At 43.3% G+C, this 14,939-nt stretch overlaps 1 protein-coding gene across 3 annotated transcripts in view; it reads left to right on the forward strand.

Annotated features, from left to right (window-relative positions):
• The window catches only part of GRHL2 (grainyhead like transcription factor 2), an 84,544-nt gene that overhangs the window by 36,870 nt on the left and 32,735 nt on the right, over positions 1-14,939 (forward strand). For 2 of the 3 annotated variants that reach the window (XM_082235669.1, XM_082235667.1), the window contains exons 6-8: positions 119-275; positions 2,036-2,147; positions 3,752-3,846. In XM_082235669.1, coding sequence (XP_082091795.1) covers positions 119-275; positions 2,036-2,147; positions 3,752-3,846 — 364 coding nt within the window. The remainder of the gene's footprint in view (positions 1-118; positions 276-2,035; positions 2,148-3,751; positions 3,847-14,939) is intronic. The other variant, XM_082235668.1, reaches the window with a different exon arrangement.

Raw genomic sequence — 14,939 nt, forward strand, 5'->3', positions numbered from 1 at the left:
TAGTTCTTGAACTGCAGCCATTTATACGACTCCATAAAAGCCTAATATCTGTGTTTTAGAACTTAGTGGCTTTTGTTATTGATTCTGCTGGTGTTGTGTTCTAACTTTCTTCACATAGCAGCACATTCCGTTATACTTTGGAAGCAACCAAATCCCTGCGTCAAAAGCAAGGAGAAGGACCGATGACGTACTTAAACAAAGGGCAGTTCTATGCCATAACTCTGAGCGAGACTGGAGACAACAAATGCTTCAGACATCCCATCAGCAAAGTCAGGGTACGGCTGGTCTTTATGAGATTGGTAATAGTGATAAACTAATGGTGCTTTGTGTGTGTGTGTGTGTGTGTGTGTGTGTGTGTGTTTTCACCCTGCCTCCAAACACACTTTGTTGACACGGCCGCTCATTTCTGCCAACAGACTTACGAAGCAGTCAGCTGAAACAGGTTGGATCTGCTTTTTTCTTAAAAAAAACCAACAGAACCCCTCTAGCAATGTTTAATGGACTACTAAGTTATCTTCGTTCCCATTTGTTTATTTATTGGAAAGAGATCATCCTTCAGTTTAAAAAAGCTCTTAGGGCAGCATACAGTGGTACCTCGGGTTACAGACACTTCAGGTTACAGACTCCGCTAACCCAAAAATATTACCTCAGGTTAAGGACTTTGCTTCAGGATAAGAACAGAAATTGTGCTCCGATGGCGTGGCGGCAGCAGCGGAAGGCCCTATTAGCTAAAGTGGTGCTTCAGGTTAAGAACAGTTTCAGGTTAAGAACGGACCTCCGGAACGAATTAAGTACTTAACCCGAGGTACCACTGTATAGTCCTGAACAGTAAAACAACAACGAGACAAAACATTTAAAAGTCCACAGAAAGCCACAAAGTCAGGACAAGGGCATTGGTTACAATCAGTTTCGATGGTGTGCTGCATCAAAACTTGCCTCAGGCAGAAAGTGTAACAGCGCCCAGGGGGATTTCTGCACCTCCATGCTGCAGCAGCTTGGATGCGGCCAATCCTTAGTGCTTTGAGCATACAAATGCGAAGTAATGATAAAAGCATCTTGACTTTAAACAGAACTTTCAAGGGCAAGGCGTGGGAGGCAAACTAGATGTGACCAGAGAGATATGTGCATAGGATTCCCTGTTTGATTTCTAAAATAGATCTTAAGAGCTTGGTGCTTCAGTACTGGATGAGAGGGTTTTAATCTCTGCCCTCCCACACACTGTTTCCCCCGTGAAAACATGAAATTGTTAGTTGCCGAATGGGACAAAACATACAGACGCCATATAGGGCATTTTTCACTGGGAAAACAGTGTGGAGGAGGGAATTAACCTCTCCTCACCCAGCGCCTGAACTCCCAAGCTGAATTCAACCTACCCCCACTGGTATATTTATTTCAAGAAATAAATCATGGGTGATTGTATTCAAGGGTGACACACAACATGTCTAGTTGGGCTGTAAGACCTTTTCAAGAAGCCTTCAATAGCTGAAATCCTGTTTAGGAAACTTTTAATGTCTAATAGGTTATTGTATTTTAGTGTTTTGTTGGAAGCCGCCCAAAGTGGCTGGGGAAACCCAGCCAGATGGGCGAGGCATAAATAATAAATAATAATAATAATAATAATAATTTTATTTTCTGTTCTTTTTTAAAAATGTCAGTTTTGATAGTATTGGTGGGTCACCCCCCGTCCCTGGTATGCCTCTTTGAAACTTGTTTTGAAAAGAGAAATATAATGTTTTAAAATAAGTGAATACAGGAGGCAGGAGGCAGCCTATGGGAGATCTCTGTGCTTGCCAATGTCACAAATGCCATGAGAGTTGTGTGTGGTTTCATTAAGATTTGCAAATCCCTCCCTGGCACATCTGTGGATACAAGAGTCCAGCTATTTATTTATTTCCCTATCAGAAAAATAGGAGCAAAATGTACTCCAGGTAGGAACAAATGGCAAGACAAAAAATGTTTAAGGATTTATCTTGCTTAGCATTCATGCTTGGTCAACCCCATCAACCATCTTAAGGTTTTCCTGTGGTCTTTCCAGAGTGTGATCATGGTTGTGTTCAGCGAGGATAAAAACCGCGACGAACAGCTGAAGCATTGGAAGTACTGGCATTCTCGGCAGCACACAGCAAAGCAAAGGGTCCTTGACATTGGTGAGTGAGAAAGCAGTCTCATCCTGCGTACCAGATCCATGCTCACTGGTGCCTTTTGTAACATTGGAGGTTTCTAGTAGGGGAATAAGTGCAGGCACCAGAAAGTTGTTTTTGCTGTAGAGCAGGGATAGCCAATTAGTGACCCATCAGTTTGCTGTTGGATCACCCCAGTCTGGTCACTGAATGCAAGTTTGGTATTGGACCGCCCTGGTCCAGTCGTTGCCTTTAGCAGTGCTCTACTGAATTCACTTCTAACTTTATTGCTGACTGACATCATAGAACCCACTTGACGTTTGTCAAGCTTACATGTACATTTTCTCTTTTCTTGTTGCCTCTTGTTTCTCATTTTTCTCTCCATTCTCCTTCTTTTTAGAAATGTAAACAAAAGATAAGGATAGTAGCATTACCATTATGACCTGCTTTAGATCATGTTGTAACTCACTTGTAAGTCCTGCCTCATCAACTGAAAACCAGTGACTCAGTAGGCTTGCATTTCTCAGAAGCTTTTCCTATTATTTGGCTCATGTTCTATCTTACTCCCACATTGGTTTTTATCCCTTGTTCTGGCTTCAGGGCAATGAACTATCAGCCCACCTCCATTATTATTATTATTATTATTATTATTATTATTATCATCATCATCATCATCATCATTATTATTATCCCCCCCCCGAAATAGGCTCAGAATTTGGGAGTAACTGGGCAGTGGGCCATCAGCCATTTTCTCTCCCCCATTCTATTTCCTCACCATGACTTCTCCCTTGCCATTCAAGCAGAATTGTACCCATTTTTGCTTTTCAGAGCAGAGATGCCCCATGGCTATTCAGCTTGCCTAGCTTTTGGCACTAGTCATGGCTCTTCCTCTTATTTATGGCAATCTTAACATATTTAAAAGATACTGTCATACTGTACCCTCCCTTTCCCCTAGGCTATATTTGTATCAGTTGTAATCAGCCTTTCTCATAAACCTTTTGTCACATTTTAACTCTCAGTTGGAGTGACCTAAACTGAACAGATCTTGCTGTCCTGTGTGAGTCAGAGCAGCACAACCTAACTATATATGTTGTCCTGGATATCATTTTCCTATTTAATATCATGCAAGATGCTTCCACCCAAGAGCTATTAAGTGGGTCTTTTGTGCTTTTGCATACAGTATTGCCTGTGATATTTCTGCATGAATTTTGGGTGTGCAAAATGAGATAAAGATAAGGCACTTGAGGACTCGGGGCTTATCTGTACCACAGCTGTAAACTCTTTTTGGCTGCAATCTCGCACACTCTTAGTTGGCAATTCCCAGTGACCACAATTGGCCTTATTTCTGAGGCGATGCAATCATGTTAATTGTTATTCCCCCCCTCCCAGGGAATCATGGGGAAATGTAGTTCTGTGAGGAGGCGTCAGGGCATCTTCAGTAAAACAAAAGAAATTAAACAGAGGTTACACCTGGATTGTGTTCAACTAAGTGACACATACTCATAGATAGTGTAACATATTGTAGTCACCATAAGTGAAACTCAAGTGATGTGGAATGTGAAAACATGCCTGAGTAAAAACACAAAAATCTAAATTTTACAAAATGATCTGTGATCTGCTCTTTTTTGCAGCTGACTACAAGGAGAGCTTTAACACAATTGGGAATATAGAAGAAATTGCTTATAATGCCATATCTTTTACTTGGGATGTCAATGAAGAAGCAAAGGTAAGGCATCATCCCCCAGCAAACTTAACTGAAACGTAATTGTACTTATTAGGGCTGCTCAGAAAATAGGATTTGTAGTCATGCTTGATTTAAAGCTTAGAAATATCTGGTTTTGATATTTTACTGAAATTCGAGGGAATTCTGACTTGGGAACTATTTTATAAAATGTTACTTTGAAGAGCTGCTGAAATGTTCTCTTCCACTAAGGGTCCAGGAAACCAGCTGGTATAGAATCATAGAGTCAGAAGCAACCCGCAGTGCAGGAATCCTGCCTACAGCTGTCCCTGGGTGGACTTGAACCACTAACCTTCTGGTTAACAGCCAGATGCATTGCGCCACCTGAGGTACTAGGTCAGATGGGCAGCTGTTCTTCAGAGTGTCAGACAGAGCTTTTCCCCCACCCCTAATGCAAACAGCAAGGACAAAAGTAGAAATTGTGTGAACAGCTATTCAGCTCCTATGGAGAAATAAATTTAAACCTTTTCATACAAAAATGGATGTTGATAATATATCAGTTTGGTAAACAAACCATCAGCAGCTGATAGTTGTAAAAGGAATTCTGGAAGATCCCTCAAATCTTGTGATTGGGCACTACCACAACAAGAACTGCATTGGTAATATTTATGGTAATGTGCATAAAAGTGAAGGTATTAGTGGGGGGAGACATACAAAAATGCATTATATTAAGGAACATTCCTTGCAAAACTATGTACATTAGTCAAAACTTATATAAAAATGTGTGTGAGGACTGTAAAAGTGATTTTTACTTTATTTTTGGCTCCGAAAGTGTCGTAATTATTGATACAAATTGTGAGGATTCAGTGAAGGCCCATTTAACGGAAAGGAAAGGTGATCTGGTAGCTGCTGCATTCTGTTTTGTTAGAGTAAATAAAAGCAGCTGAAAACAGTTTGGAACCAGAGGGAAAACCCAGTGACAATGTAATGCGTTGACCTTTCAGTAAGAGTAGCCATGACTGCATATAAGGAAGATAAACGTGATCCTTGTATTTCTGCATGGGATTTTCCGGGCTTAGGATTGAAGACAGCCCATTGTGACACTAGGAGCAGAAGGACTGTCTTAATACTGAGCGAAGGAAGTCCATTTGCAGAAGAGTTCAGAAAAGCTTTCATTGATAGCCTGAGTGATTTTGGGCTATTGATGTTTGCTGATGAAAGAGTACATCCTGCTGTGCTTAGTGAGACAAATCCCCCATTGTGCATGAGTCGTTTGCCTGCAGAAGAATGTTAGCATTTTATTGAAAAGATGTTAATAACATAGGAGGGAAGCTTTGCAAGTGCTGGGCATAAAAGGTAAAGGTAAAGGGACCCCTGACCGTTAGGTCCATTGCACCAAAAAATATTAAAAAAATAAAAATTAAACTATTACCCACTTCCTACAAAATGAATGGACAAACAAAATAGCCCTTAGCATGTGTGTATAACTTGCCTTCTTCCATCCTTCTGTAAAGCAAAAGGAAACATTGCAAGAAACAGAGGGATGCTCTACTCTTACTGAAGCATCTAAGCCTGACATAACACACAGCCTGACATCACTACTCTGTACATTTCCTCCCCCTGGATAACTCTAGCTTCACAGCATCCTCGGCGTTGTCAGTGTTTGTCTGCAGGGTTGCAGTTCAAATTATTCCTACCTTCAGATGAATGCTGGCTAATAGTCTTAGCCAGAAATTGCAAGCCTGCCGTTGAAACGCCTTTTACTTCAGTCAGCGCTATTAAGTTGCAGCCCAGGTCGGCCTGACCCTGGTCTCCATGGTATGAAGCAAATATCCTGCAGGAACCTTAGTAACCTATTGCCACTCACAAAACAAAAATCGCAATTGCTATTATGGTTTTTTATTGATTGAAGTATTATCCTGGTTTGAGAAACACAGGTGGGATTTTACTCTTAACGGTCCCACAGGCCTTTCCAGCAGAGTTTAGGCTACTATGAAGCATTGTCTGTGGGGCTGCCTTTGAAGACTGCCCAGAAGCCACAGTTAGTCCAAAAACAAGCTAGTCCAAAAACAGTTAAAGGTGAAGGTAAAGGTACCCCTCACCATTAGGTCCAGTCGCAAACGACTCTGGGGTTGCGGCGCTCATCTCGCTTTATTGGCCGAGAGAGCCGGCGTTTGTCCGCAGACAGCTTCTGGGTCATGTGGCCAGCATGACTAAGCTGCTTCTGACGAACCAGAGCAGCGAACGGAAATGCCGTTTACCTTCCAGTTCTGGGCACCACAATTCAAGAAGGACACTGACAAACTGGAACGTGTCCAGAGGAGGGCAACCAAAATGGTCAAGGGCCTGGAAACGATGCCTTATGAGGAACGGCTAAGGGAGCTGGGCATGTTTAGCCTGGAGAAGAGGAGGTTAAGGGGTGATATGATAGCCATGTTCAAATATATAAAAGGATGTCACATAGAGGAGGGAGAAAGTTTGTTTTCTGCTGCTCCGGAGAAGCGGACACGGAGCAATGGATCCAAACTACAAGAAAGAAGATTCCACCTAAACATTAGGAAGAACTTCCTGACAGTAAGAGCTGTTTGACAGTGGAATTTGCTGCCAAGGAGTGTGGTGGAGTCTCTTACTTTGGAGGTCTTTAAGCAGAGGCTTGACAACCATATGTCAGGAGTGCTCTGATGGTGTTTCCTGCTTGGCAGGGAGTTGGACTCGATGGCCCTTGTGGTCTCTTCCAACTCTATGATTCTATGATTCCCGCTGGAGTGGTACCTGTTTATCTACTTGCACTTTGACATGCTTTCGAACTGCTAGGTGGGCAGTAGCTGGGACCGAACAACTGGAGTTCACCCCGTTGCGGGGATTCAAACCGCTGACCTTCTGATCGGCAAGCCCTAGGTTCTGTGGTTTAGACTACAGCGCCACCCAGTTCCGGTAGTCCAAAAACAAGCTAGGCTGCTAACAAACCAGGCAATGGGCGGGTGAGGGGGAAAATATTTTTCTAGTGTTTCAACAGTCTCACTGACTCCTTGTCCATTTTTAGAGCACAAATAAAGGTAATAGTGCTTGCCATTAATTCTCTATATGATTTGGGACCTGAGTCCCCAAGGATCACCCAGGCCACATTAGCCTGCCCATTACTAAGGTCATTGCAGAGGTCGTCCTCTGGGTGGCCTCACCCTCTGAAGTGAGGGAGCCAAAGGTGGGGGAAGAGAGTGCTTCGATTGGTGGCATCTCCCCTTTGGAATGCCTTTCTCATGGAGCCACCTGATTGTTCCACTATCATCACCTAACATCACAAGTGAAGAGGATTATGGAGTGCTGTCTGAAAGTTTCAGCAGGAACTACCTGTAGTTCCACCCTCTAACCAGCAGGGAACCAGTGCATGATCTGCCAAGGTCCTAGTACAGGGGTCAGCAAACTTTTTCAGCAGTCCACTGTCCCTCAGACCTTGTGGGGGGCCGGATCATATTTTGAAAAAATATATATGAATGAATTCCTGTGCCCCACAAATAACCCAGAGATGCATTTTAAATAAAAGCACATGTTCTACTCATGTAAAAACACGCTGATTCCTGGACCGATCACGGGCCAGATTTAGAAGGCGGTTAGGCCGGATCCGGCCCCTGGGCCTTAGTTTGCCTACCCATGTCCTAGTACAAGCCCTGTAGCACCTGCTAGGAGGCACTGTTGGTTTGGGAATTGATGTGAAGCTGGGCGTTGTCGACTTACTGCAGCAAATAGGTAGAGCTTGCTAAAGGTAAATTCAGTTGGAAGAGCATAGGTGGCAATTTATGTAAGTGCCCTGAACACGCATTGCCAAGGGATGCGACTACAAATTTGTTCCTCCTAGTATTCTTTGACATGTTTTGCAAGCAAGGGGGGTGGCAAGCAGAGCTGTTCCCACATGGCAGAACTGGGCAAGTACAGCCACACAGCCTCTGCTGGATGGCTCCACCTGTGTCATGATGTTCAGCGGTTCACCTGAATCTCCTCAGGAGACAAGCATAGGAAGGGAGCAGAGTAGGGATGCACAGCAAGAAACAAATGGATGTTGCAGCCATGGGACTGGGTTGATGGAGAACTCAGTGGGCGTTGCCAGGCCTGGGGGAGATTGAATGAGGAGGGATCAGATGCTCTGAGGGAAGGAGGTACCTCATTTTACCACATGCCCTAACACCAGTCCTGTTTCCTTCATCACTTTTCTCCCTTGTTAGCAGCATAGAGCGTCTCTTTATTTTTGAGCCATTGTTGGGGCATTTAAAATGTGTCTTACTTAAGTGCTCAGGCTGTTTTGCGACTAATGTATGGAGGAGCATCTGCTTAGCAGTCGAAAGGTCTCGGTGTGGTGTAGTGGTTAAGAGTGGTAGACTCGTAATCTGGTGAACCGGGTTCGATTCCCCACTCCTCCACATGCAGCTGCTGGGTGACCTTGGGCTAGTCACACTTCTCTGAAGTCTCTCAGCCCCACTCACCTCACAGAGTGTTTGTTGTGGGGGAGGAAGGGAAAAGAGAATGTTAGCTGCTTTGAGACTCCTTCAGGTAGTGATAATGCGGGATATCAAATCCAAACTCCTCTTCCTCCTTGGCTTCTTCAGGTAGGGCTGGAGAAAATCTGAAATTGGAGGGAGCTGCTGACAAGTCAGTGTTGGCAATACTGAGCTAGATGGGACCCTATGAGACAGCTTCTGACATTCCTACCCTTTGGTCACCCTGACACCAGCAGTTGTGGCGGTCGAGGTGCCTGCCATTTCTGCTGTAGCATCTTCTTATGGTGTTTCGTGAACATTATTTTCATAGGTGTCAACTATCTCTGACTACAGGTGTGCGCTGATAACCCAAGTATTTTGACAAGACTTAGCTTGTTATAATAATAATTCGGGGTTGTAGGTCTTGGGGGGGGGGAGGAAATGCCGATTGATTTGTGTTCCTCACCCTTCACTGTAATACTATTCCTACCTCCCATAGGTTCATGTGAGGCATAATGCTAGAAAGATCACATGGTGAGCAGTTTCCATATCTGGGCATTAACTCGTTCTCGCTCACCTAGTCGTTTGCAGATAGGATTCCCTCCTGTGGAGGAGGCTCCCCACCCCCACCCCACTCCACAATTACCTCACTCCAGAGAGCTGGAAGCTCTAATTATAGCCTCCCTTAAGGATAGTTTTTTAAACTGGCTCCATTGTTCCAGGGCCATTTCCCTCTTTTCCCACAATTTTGAGATTAAAATGAATTTCACCCATACAAAGGCCTCTCTTACGGAAATTAAGATTCAAGGCTCAGTGTACCAGAGCACTGCCTGGAGTTGAATGTGGAAAAAAAGCACTTTCTTAAAGCAGAATATATTTTATCCTAGCGACTTTTGAAGGAGAAGGGATCTTCATAGTGATACCATCATATTCACTGTGTTCAGTAAAAACCCCTAGCGACATGGAAGCCTATATAGTGCAGTCTCAAGAGTGCTGAGGCATGTGCAAATGTGTCATCCACATGAGCCAGACTGATAACACAGGTCATGGACTTTTCTGTGCTGTGGTTGTTAAGAGTCTTGGGCCAGCACTGGGAAGACCCAAGTTCAAATTCCCACTCACCTGTGAAGCTCACGGGGTGCTCTTGAGCGAGGCACTGCCTCTCAGCTGAACCTACCGCATAGGGCAGGCACCCCCAAACTCGGTCCTCCAGCTGTTTTGGAACTACAACTCCCATCATCCCTAGCTAACAGGACCAGTGGTCAGGGATGATGGGAATTGTAGTCCCAAAACAGCTGGAGGGCTGAGTTTGGGGATGCCTGTTGTAGGGTTACTCTGTGTAAAATAGGGAGGGGAGGACCTAGTATGACACCTTGAGCTCTTTGGAGGAAAAATGTTATATAAAGATAATGAGTAAATACAAAATCCACCCAACTGGGACTCATCCATGCCATAGGGAAGCTACTTCCATGTGGGCAGAATTGCTTGTTTAGATCTTTAGATTGCTGTGGATCTTTTTAAGCACTATACCACGTGACCCATACTGTGAACTATCCCAAGTTGAGAAGCACTGCTTTAGAATATTTTAGAGCAACATGCACCAGACTAGGCGTGTGTCCTTCATCCTTGATAAAAAGCTTGTTTCCATAGTTGACCTTGTCCCTATTATTATGTATAACCCATGAAAAATCATAGGGAGGGAGAGAATTGACCTTCGAATAGCCTTCCCTATGCTGGTGCCTCCAGATGTTTTGGATTACACTACACCTTCCATCAGCCCAAGACATCTGGAGGCACCAGATTGTGAAAGACGGCCTTAGAGGAACTGTATCCTTTTCCTTTCCCTTTCCACCCACAAAACTTGTATCCTCTTGTCACAAGATTAGCACATCTGTGCTGCCTCCTGGTACCAGACTAGTTCGCTGGTGGCACCAGAGAAGCCTGCATGTGGAAGAGACATAAACATTCTTATTTTGGTCTTTAGTGCAGCATTCATCTTGTTTTGTTGGGAGTCGATAACTCTTATTCTGATGGGCTCTTTTGAATGGAGAGTTGTGACACAATTCTTGTGCCCTTAACATTGCTGGGCCTTTGGCCTTCGTTGTGTAATAACATCTTCCCTTTGCCGGTACCTGTTTATGTGTGTATAAACCCATCATACATCTATCTGATAACTCTTTAATTTTTAAGCTCAGGTCTGGCCAAATATATTTTGCTGCCTGAGGCAAAGGATAACATGGAGCATAGGAGCATACACACTTCCACATACAGGGAATGACCATTTTATGTGCGTTCAAAGCTTGTGCACACCTGTGCTTTTTGCAGACCCAGAAGAGGTGTAATGGGAGCAGGGCAGAGGCATTGAATTGAATTTCAACACCAGTGTCCTCCACTACATGTCAAGGCAGTAGACTAACTTAGAGGGGGTCAGGACAGGCAATGTAGCACATAGACTTCTGCCCTCCAACCCCTCACTGCTTTTTCCTGCCCCCCAACAGCTGCCACCTGATGCAGCTGCCTCATTCTGCCTCATTCTGATCAACCCTGCTAAAGCGTTTCCTGACCCTGTAGTTTTGCAAGGGTAAGCAGGCTCTAATATGAGTAGAGATCCCTACCAAACCTGCAGAACCTCATAATTTGCAACCTTTGGTTTCTGCGGCTGTGCCTGTGTGTGTATTTAATTTTTTCTTGTTAACACGTACAAAGACGTATAATTTCCGTTAACATTCAGTACTTTAAAAATTAGAAAAGAAGAAACGGTGTGTAAACACCACTACCAAAACTAGTGTAGTATTTGGCTGAGGGCCAGGGTTCTTTAAATCGCACATAAAGCAGGGTGTTTTAAATAAAACGCTGTGGGTGCAATGCATCTAGCAACTGCAGTGTATACGAATGGCCGAACAGGTGTGCACCTACCATTTGCAGCAAACCGAGTTTTTATGTAGTTGCTGGGGTGTGGTGCAGGGTAAAGGAAGCTTCTTAAAGGGAAAGGTAAACATTTGCTGGAGACATTGGTATTGAGCTAGAACAAAGGCGTTGACTTTGCATGAATTTATAAGGTAACGGATGTCAAAAGAAACTATAAAAGCTGCACTTACTCTGCACAAAGGAGTTTTGTTTATTTAAAGCTCTACTGTGCCCAGTGTTTAGGGCTTGGGACTGGCAGCAAGATTCTAAAAACCAGAAACAAAAACAAATGATTAAAATATAATGGGTTGATAGTTTTGTTTAAAATTTAAAGTGTTAGCAGTGGATCTCTTAATTTATTTTATGGCATGAAGAGAGAACTCCCTAGAGTTGAATATACAGTTCTTTGCCCACACACACACACACACACACACACACACACACAAGGATGCTTGTTTTTAACATGCAAAAGTTGCTAGGAACATGGGAAGCTGCCTTCTGCCACATCATACTATTTGTCCATCTATCTTTGAATTATATTTTCTGCCTGACAGTGGTTCTCCAAATTACAAGGTTGAAGCCTTTTACACCACCTGCTAGCTGATCATCATCATAATAATTTTATTTCAAGAAAGAAGTTGTAAAAAACAAACGCAAAGAATTCCCTGATAAGAACTGTTAAAGAAATATCACGAACTGCCAAATCCTCCTTTTCCACCCCCTCATCCTGAAAAACAACTCCAGTAGGATAGCTTACCACAGGTGAAATATACAGCATCAACACATTTCTGTAAACCTAGTTTGAGGAGGAGGCTACTTCAGTTTCACAGCAATTCCACCCAACATCCATCTTAGTCTGTTTTAGTCCTTGTCCAGAACCTGAGAAATGGCCCAGTCGTTGATTCAAGACCAAGACAAATCCAGCTCATCGTTTCAACTGGTAATGTCAGGAAAATGCAACATGTGTCTGTGTGCAATGGAATGCCCTGCTTAGAGGCAATGGCTGACCTGAAAAGATATTTAAAGCATCTTATGAGTTCCTGGCCGTGCAATCCTATGCAATTGTACTTTTGGAGCTGATCAGATGCCCTGTAACAATAAATAATTGATACAGCTTCTCCTTTAAAACAACAACAACGTTGGAACAGGTGATGGGCTATCCAGTTCCTTGCTGTTTTAAGCATGAAGAAGGTCCTAGGTTCATGAAGTGTGATGAAGGTCCCAGATGAAATAGGAGCATCTTGCCTGTAGTGGCAACGTGCTGGCAGGGGCACCATTGCTACTTGCTGGAGGAGGGTGGTTCGGCAGTATATTATTGTTGTTGTTGTTGTTGTTTGTTGTTGTTATTTATTAATTTATGCCCCGCCCATCTGGGCAGCTCCCAACAGAATTAAAAGCACAATAAAATATCTAACATTAAAAACATCCCTAAACAGGGCTGCCTTCAAATGTCTTCTAAAAGTCAGATAGTTGTTTATTTCCTTGACATCTGATAGGGAGGCGTTCCACATGGAGGGCGCCACTACCAAGAAGGCCCTCTGCCTGGTTCCCTCCAACCTCACTTCTCGCAGGGTGGGAACCGCCAGAAGGCCCTCGAAGCTAGACCTCAGAAGCGGGTCAAGTGCTCCTACCGGCACACTCACACAGCCCCCCTCCGTGTTTCCCATGTCCTCCCAGTAAGTGGCAGCAACGCCCCTGCTGGGGGACTATTGCTTTGGCTTGGGAGACACAAGTTCCTGCAGACAGAAAGCGATGTGCCACTGGAAGCCAGAAAATAAAATACTGTGCTAGATGGATAAATGGTCGCCTTTAGTAAACAACGGATTCCTATGTTTCCAAACCGTAGGTACTAGAAACCTAGTCTCAAATTTATCTCAGGAATTTACTACACCAGACTATTTAGGCCTTCTGTATTTTCTTCTTCATTTTTTAAGCAGCTGATTGTTGATTTAAGAAAATAAGCAAAAAGGTTGTATATAAGGTGTTTTTTATTCTCATTATAACTGAAGGCCTATAAATTTTTTTTTTTAAGACTGATGTAGGAGACATCCTGGCTAGAAAAATTCTGAAAGCAGGGAAAACCCGCTTTCAGTTCAGAGTTTTTATATTTATTGTTAAACGTGGCATGCTGTCAGAAATATAATCCTCTGAACAGCATCTGTGACTGTAATAAATCAAACACAAAACAGTATGAGAGCCAGTGTGGTGTAGTGGTTAAGCGCAGTGGACTCATAATCTGGTGAACTGGGTTCAATTCCCCGCTCCTCCACATGCAGCTGCTGGGTGACCTTGGGCCAGTCACACTTCTCTGAAGTCTCTCAGCCCCACTCACCTCACAGAGTGTTTGTTGTGGGGGAGGAAGGGAAAAGGAGATTATTGGCCGCTTTTAGACTCCTTCGGGTAGTGATAAAGTGGGATATCAAATCCAAAGTCGTCGTCGTCGTCCTCCTCCTCCTCCTCTTCTTCTTCTTCTTCTTCTTCATGTGTGTTGTAATGTTTCTGTCCATGCTACATTCCATAGGTTTCAGCTTGTAATAAGTGAATGTGGGAACACTGAGATTTTCTGAATGAGAAAGCAAAGCAAGTCTGTCAAAACCATTTCCTAGCTATCTTTTTTACTTCTGACAGTGGCTTCCACATCAGTTTTGGTATGTGAGTTGTTCCCCGCTAAGCTAACATCTGGAAACAAAACATCTGGAAGGCACTATGAAGCCTGCTGTACAGCCAGCGACTTCACTGTATATATTATGCAAAATCAAATGTTAATTCTCATTTTACACATGTATCTTTCTCCCACATGGAGACTTGTAGTGGTTGCCGGGATAATGTAGTAAACTAAACACTTGTGCTGCGCTATACACCTATGAAATATCCTTTTGTCTCAAATTCACCAAAGAGTCTCTTCCTGCCCCCGCAGTTTCTATTTAGTTCTCTCCCCTCAGCCTTTGATTGTTTTGAACAATAAAGACCTTTTTTCAATTTCAGCAAAACCTTTTATCAGTTTTGAGTCTTCTAAGGGTGGTGATCAGAGTAGAACCACTGAGATGAATAAATATGACTTAAGTTTGGCACATTCATTTGAATGGGTATGCTGCGAGTAATATCGCCCTAAATATCCATTAATATTACCCTGATTCATGTCACATACAGCCTCTGTGGAGAGCAGATAAAAACCAGTATATTAAAGTGTTCCAAATACAAAAAATACAGTTATTAAATAACATGTGGCTATTCTAGCCTCTACCTGCTCTTTCTGTCAGTAAGTTATGCACGACACAGATTGGGGAAGTGCCACATTTCAACTGATAAGGAGTTGCTGCTGATAATATGAATTTTCAGGGCCCTTTTTATATTTAAGAATTGCAAATGAGGGTGGGAGATTGCATAAGCAAACCTAAGGCCTATTTGCTATTTTCCTGCCATTTAAATCTTAAGACTTTTATACAGTTTAGATTCTAAATAGAGCTGATTGTATTTTCACACACAAGAGATAAGTATATGTGGATTTCTCTCCCACTCTGCCCTGTGATCATGTATCTGCAGTGCCCTGAGCCAAAATCCAACCTATCTCTTCTCCCATCTGTACACGTTGTCTCTGTTTTCTTGGTGCGTTTTTCCCCCCTTTTTCAAATGCCAGCAAACTTGCTACCTACCTTTATCTCTCAAATTAATGCCAAACCCTGAGGCAATGGCGCTTGGGTATTGACGTTTGAGAGTCGAAATTACCCGCATACATCTTTCGACTATCTCTCTTCTGCAGAT

Source organism: Podarcis vaucheri (genome assembly GCF_965113315.1).
Source record: "Podarcis vaucheri genome assembly, chromosome: 8".
In the NCBI taxonomy this organism is placed as follows: domain Eukaryota; kingdom Metazoa; phylum Chordata; class Lepidosauria; order Squamata; family Lacertidae; genus Podarcis; species Podarcis vaucheri.